This window comes from Cyclopterus lumpus, chromosome 10 (genome assembly GCF_009769545.1).
Source record: "Cyclopterus lumpus isolate fCycLum1 chromosome 10, fCycLum1.pri, whole genome shotgun sequence".
In the NCBI taxonomy this organism is placed as follows: Eukaryota; Metazoa; Chordata; class Actinopteri; order Perciformes; family Cyclopteridae; genus Cyclopterus; species Cyclopterus lumpus.
In genome coordinates this window covers 16,354,186-16,360,036 of record NC_046975.1, presented here as the reverse complement: position 1 = coordinate 16,360,036, position 5,851 = coordinate 16,354,186, and the positions used below count along the sequence as shown (strand labels likewise).

Here is a 5,851-nt window from a genome sequence, read left to right as displayed (position 1 = left end):
AAAAAAAAAAAGAGGCGGTGGGGGAAGGAGGACGCTGTTTCTACACGCAAAACTGATGATCACCCCTACTGGCAAATAGGCACCTCAATAGACGGGAGTAGTTTTCCTCTGCAGAGAAGCTCGTGTTGGCAGAGGGCACTTTCTCTAATATTATGTCACAGGTGACAAGCAATGATCAGAAAGCACCACCAGGGAGCTGATATCTGGATGTGTGACATGCAAATAGTCTGATGATTGAAACTTATGGTATCTTCGGTATAGTTTAATATAGTGATGTAAATTGGGGTCATGCTGAAGTTTAAGCAGCTGCGTGTCTATCGTGCCAAATAATTGATCTATGTTGCATTGTGATAACACCAAGAGGAAACGATGGCCTCATTAGATCTAAATATTCATAAAAGTTAAAGCTGATCACCATTTAAGGTTCAAAATCAGCTAAAAAAAAGAGTTTGTCCCAAGCAGGGGCCACAAACACATCCGCCCCATTTTAAAAAGTAACCAATTGTATTTTTATTTCATGATAAGACAAAAACAGTGAACAAAAGGTTTGTTATAGTCTTTATTGAAAACACAATAACGCTCTAATTAGAGCAGATCGTTGGTGTGTGTCCTTCCCACTTTCAACACGCAATTCCACTTGAAGACATGATTCCACCAGCACTCTCAACAGAAACCTGTGCCAGCATCTGAAAGATAGTAAACCATACAGACTGATTACAATCAACAATTGTACTATACAGGGAAATAAATAAATCAACCTTTTCTATGCAAGAGACAGAATTTTATTTGGCAAAGAACTTATTGAACTATAGACATACCCGCACTGGTGCACTGAGGTTTATTTGGTCCAACATCTTGAGGACAGAATTCAGGCAAGTTGCAAGGGCAGTTAGTTGCCTTGGCTTCATCCTGCAATGAGAACATACAATTAACATATTGCCCATCTTTTTATCATGAATTCATAAAACATCTGAAAACTATTTTTTTAGTCCGTGGTCCGACTGTGAATTTGCTTCAGCGATTGTTTCCAGTGAGGCGGTTCGGACGGAGGTGTTCTTCCAGAGGTCTGTTGTTTCGATTGGCATGCTCGTGGAAAAGGTTTTGATACTCCTAGTGAATAAAATGACTTTTAAGACAAAGTTCTTATGAATACTTGGGACATCTTTACTAATGATTTGAAAATGCTTTGATGCCAATCATGTGACTGAGTTTGACGGTTGGATAAAAAGGGTCATTGTGAGGGCACAGTTGGCAAAATGGCGGTTAAACTTTCATTCCTGAAAAGGGACGAAACTTCTCGGGATGTTGCTGCACTTTTGACAATGTTAGCTGGTGAAAAACCGACTACAATGAAAAAGGCATTCAGTTGAACTCCTTTTTTTGTCTTCTGAGGCAAAACGTTGTCTTGAGTACCATCCTTTGTGGGGAGATTGCAATACAGGACAAAGAGAAACTCATTTACAGATGAGAAACAAAGAGGTTTGCTTTGCTTACCAGCTGTTGACTACCAGTCGAGTTGCATTTGGTTGTTGTTGCCTTTGGTTTTGTCGTTGCATGCCATCAAATGGCTCTAGGGTGATGGATCCATTTCCAAGGAAACTACATTGGAACATTTTGACAGTAACATTTGCCTAACCCTTGAAAACAGTAGCGTCCAGTTGATGGCACATTTGTGTTAGGAAGGAACTCACGGTCACTCATCTGTAAAGCATGGGCAGAGACTCACCTATGCTTTGCAGAGAGCATAGTCAACGAGATCATGTTGCAACTTCACATTCATGTTACGGTGGGCCTGTTTTGAAAATCGATGAGCAGTGGTCAAGGTACAACTAAAAGCTTTATTAGAGTAGGAAAGCCAGACTGAAAGGGCATTGCAGATTCCAACAGCACTGAATGTACAAAAACTAACACTTACTTGGTAACTGTACGGTTACACGACCAAGAGAAATACTAAAAAAAAAAACTTTTACACATAAAAAACTGGAAAGGTCAGGAAACAGGTCAAAGCTAAGCTTCAAAATCCACAGATTTAGACATGGCTAATTTGTCTGGTTGTCAGATTTCTTCCACAACACGTGTTAACTGTGCACGGAGACTACGGTTTGCTTAAATGTGATTTCCAAGTCCAGTTCAGTATCTGCTGCGAGCCATCCCTCTATCAGGTCGATTGCCACCGCGCCCACCACGTGGCCCTCCACGACTTGAGCCGCTGTAACGAATCACGAGGAGGGTAGCCTCTCTCGACAGGGGGAGCTGGGCCCCTCTCCTGCCTGCCCATTCGCTCACCACGGCTAGGTGGATATTGGTTCACTCCGACTGCTGGTGTAATTGTCACGACTGCCATAGCCATCCCGGGAACTGCTGCCAAAGTCATCGTAACGACTGCTTCCACTGCTCCCCACCATAGGATGGTGGGGGGCCCCGTGAAGGTGGGGCGCTGCGAGAGTTACCTGCAGGGGTCAATGGGTCAGGTAATTGGCACGGTTCAATTTATACATTTTCTTGCACTGTGAAGTGCTCATTTTCTTTTGCCAATAGAATTCATTCGCTGACAAATAAATTCAATGGATTGACATGTTTAAATGTCCCATCATGTTATCGAGCTTACGTTTAACATGGATTTTAGTCGATATGGGCAGTAATATATCCAAGCACAGGGAATAAATGGGCAGTGTTACCCATTTCAGCATGCCATTGATTTGAGAAGCCATTTTTTCCTTTTAGAGCTCCAAGTGTCAGAATTGCTGGTAAGGACGAGGTTTTCAGAGTTGTCTTGATGGTTTTTTGAACGTTACTCCTTGAGGGAGTGCTTTGCTACGCAACACATACTCAGTGGTCAACGGATGATTCCAAGGACTTTTTGTGTTCCTTATGGTTGCAACTCTCTGGGCTCATTACATATTCTGCATGATATTGCCACAAACAGATTTGGTTTTTTTGCCAAATGCAGCACCAACATGGACTGTGATATGTGGACACAGCTTTTGAATATAATTTTGTTTTTCAGTTGAGATGCCAATGGCCATATATTCTTAATAGCGTGACAATATGCAACTTGGATTGCAGGTCAGGGTGCAGCAAAGGGAAAGAAAAAAGCTTTACGAGGCTGCCTGAAATGCTGTTTCCCTCTGGGGAGGAAGACAAACGGCAGCTTCTTGTGACTGGAGATTGCAGTAGTCAATGGTATGAATTGGTTGGTTATTCGTGCAGCTCTTCTTTCTTTGTGCCACAGTGGTTATCTGTCGTCATTACACTAATGCAGTCATATCTTACCGTAACCATCATATGAATCTCTGTAGGAGCCACCGCTTGAACGGTCCACATAGCTTCTGGGTTCCCGGCCTCCACCATAACTGTCACGGTCACTACATTATAGGAACAATCGTTATTTAAGGACCATGTGAGATCCAATCGCAGTCTTTAACTTTTTGTATCAACCCACACTCCTACCCGTATCCTCTTGACATTGAGCCATAGTCATCTCGGGAACTGGAATTAGAGTATTCTCTGTATGAACAATCTCTCTGAGGAGGTCCATAGTCCCTTGAATCTCTTGAATTATAATCCCGACTGGAGTAGCTGTAAAAACATAGCACAAATAACAAAAGACCTGTAATTAGTGATAGATGCTTTTTTTTGTGTGCCCAAGATCTATACCGTTCTATTTCACTAAAATTAACTTAGTTTAGTGGTAACAAAACGCTGGAGATGGGAGAAAACAAACGTTCCAAATACTTTTGTTCAGCTGAGCAAAATCATGGGTGAAAGTGTTACACCACTGTATAATGTAACTAACTGGAACTAAATAACCCACCTATCTTTGGAGTTGTAATGGTCATCTCTTGGTGATGGATAATCATCCCTTCTGGACATCATGGAGTCTCTGCGAGGAGGGGGGTGGACCATAGGGATCCCTGTCCCTTGACATGGGGGCTGGAACATACGAAGTAACACAAAAAACATTAATCACCAAATATGTCTGGGTACCTGCAGAAGAGTGTTGAAGCCTACACAGCCAGCACACTTACTTCTGCTCATGGGACCAGATGGGGCAGACCTCTTAGCTGGGGGTCCTCCGTTGCGAACTGGAGGTCCTCTTTTCATCGGAGGGGGACCCCTGGACGACATCCCTTTAAAGAAGGGTTCTACATTCCCTGAATTATCATAGTCTTTTCACAGACAAGAGATGCCAATATTAACACACTTGGCTCCATAGATGTTTAATAAAAAAATGTGTTTTAAAAAACTACATTCAGTGGGAATATTTTACTATAAACACCCATTCAATTATAGTACAAACTCAAATTAACACATTAAAAATGTACCTCTGGATGGTGGGGCCCCTCATCCCACCAGGACCCCCTCTGGAACCACGGGGGCCTCTGGGTGAACCACGACTGCGGGATTGCATCGGTGGAGGTCCTCGTCTGCCAGCACTCTCAAACTGAGGCTTTGTTGCTTGCTCCACCTTGATTGGCTTCCCATCAAGGAGACTGGTCGAAGAGTTCAATTACAATCACAAAACAGATCTTTTTTAAAGATTGTGGCTGATTAAAAAGTGTACTAACCTTTCCATTCATCTCACGTGCTGCATCCTTTGCATCACCCGGACTTTCAAAAGTAACAAAGGCAAAGCCTCTTGATTTGTTTGTCTCCCGGTCTTTCATCAAAATAACTGAAATGAGGAATACAGCGTGAGGAGAGCTTGTGCTTTGTGACTGAGCACATGCTGATTACATTATGGTTTTTACAAAAGGCACAACAATGATGCATCTTCCAAGAGTAAAAGTTTGACAAAACTAGAAACTGAGATTAATTTGTTCACATCATGGTTTAATGATTGTATTATTTCTTTCTGCAAGACGAAACTGCACTTAATAACAATGTCCTTTGTGTGGGGATTGGAGTAAGGGGGGGTGGATTAATGTATGATTGATACATTTAAAATGAATACCAATAAATTCCCAGATTCATAACTAAAGTCAAAAAGTGAGTCTTATGGCAATTCTCCTAAAATGTGAAAAGTCAGATGCCTTTCCAATTACAGCCAGAATACACGCGTTTTGATATGCATTGAAAGCGAATTGTAAGAATTACGTAAACTGACAAGTTAGTCAATAGAATATTAACTATTTTATCCAGAGTTAACCACGGTACGAATTGAAAATAAAATGCTCAACAGTAGTTCTGGTCGCACCTTCGACAATCCTGCCATATTTGCTGAAATACTGCTCCAGGGCCTTCTCGGTGGTCTCGGTGTTCAGTCCACCGATGAAGAGCTTCCCTGGGTCGGTCCGCCTCTGCCATGCTCAGCAACACACCGCCTACAACACACACGCGTCGTACTTAATACTGGAACTTGTAGCATTTGCAAACACAGGCCTGCTAGTCGTGTGTTTTCCCCTCGGTGTGCAGACATATGTGGTGATTACCTCGCTCCTATGGAAAGTCTTCGGCTGTTGAATGCGCAAAATGGCGATAAACGTGCCAGGCTGTTTTAGTGACTTTGCCCAGGCTAGCTAGCTAGCTAGCAAGTATTCCAGCTAACGTTGCTAACTCGAGCTTTCCAACGCCAACACGCTGTTTAAAAAAAAAACACAAATATAAAGCAACACTGCTGTGTGGTTCGTATCAAGTATGCAGGCACGCAGCCAGCTGTTTATCAGACTGTACTGTTCGCGGCTTTGTGTGAGCAACGGTTGTCCCTCGCTCTTCCTCCTCCTTCTTCTTCTACTTCTTCTTCTCTGTTTTCCGGTAGACCAGACGCCCCAAGACGTGACGCTGCCGCCTACAGTCGAAAAACCGCGAGTCAGGTTAAAATGTTTACTGTCTGTGGTGTGTGCGTGTCCTA

At 42.8% G+C, this 5,851-nt stretch overlaps 1 protein-coding gene across 1 annotated transcript; it reads right to left on the bottom strand.

Annotated features, from left to right (window-relative positions):
• Nucleotides 1-1,818: 1,818 nt before the first annotated feature.
• Nucleotides 1,819-5,307, bottom strand: rbmx (RNA binding motif protein X-linked). The gene is given in 14 exon segments (XM_034543572.1): nt 1,819-2,214; nt 2,216-2,302; nt 2,304-2,399; nt 2,401-2,450; nt 3,274-3,365; nt 3,451-3,579; nt 3,815-3,897; nt 3,899-3,933; nt 4,029-4,169; nt 4,326-4,338; nt 4,340-4,492; nt 4,569-4,675; nt 5,198-5,288; nt 5,290-5,307. Coding segments are annotated over 14 exon segments (1,179 nt in total). The 3' UTR covers nt 1,819-2,130.
• Between the last annotated feature and the right edge of the window lie 544 nt (nt 5,308-5,851).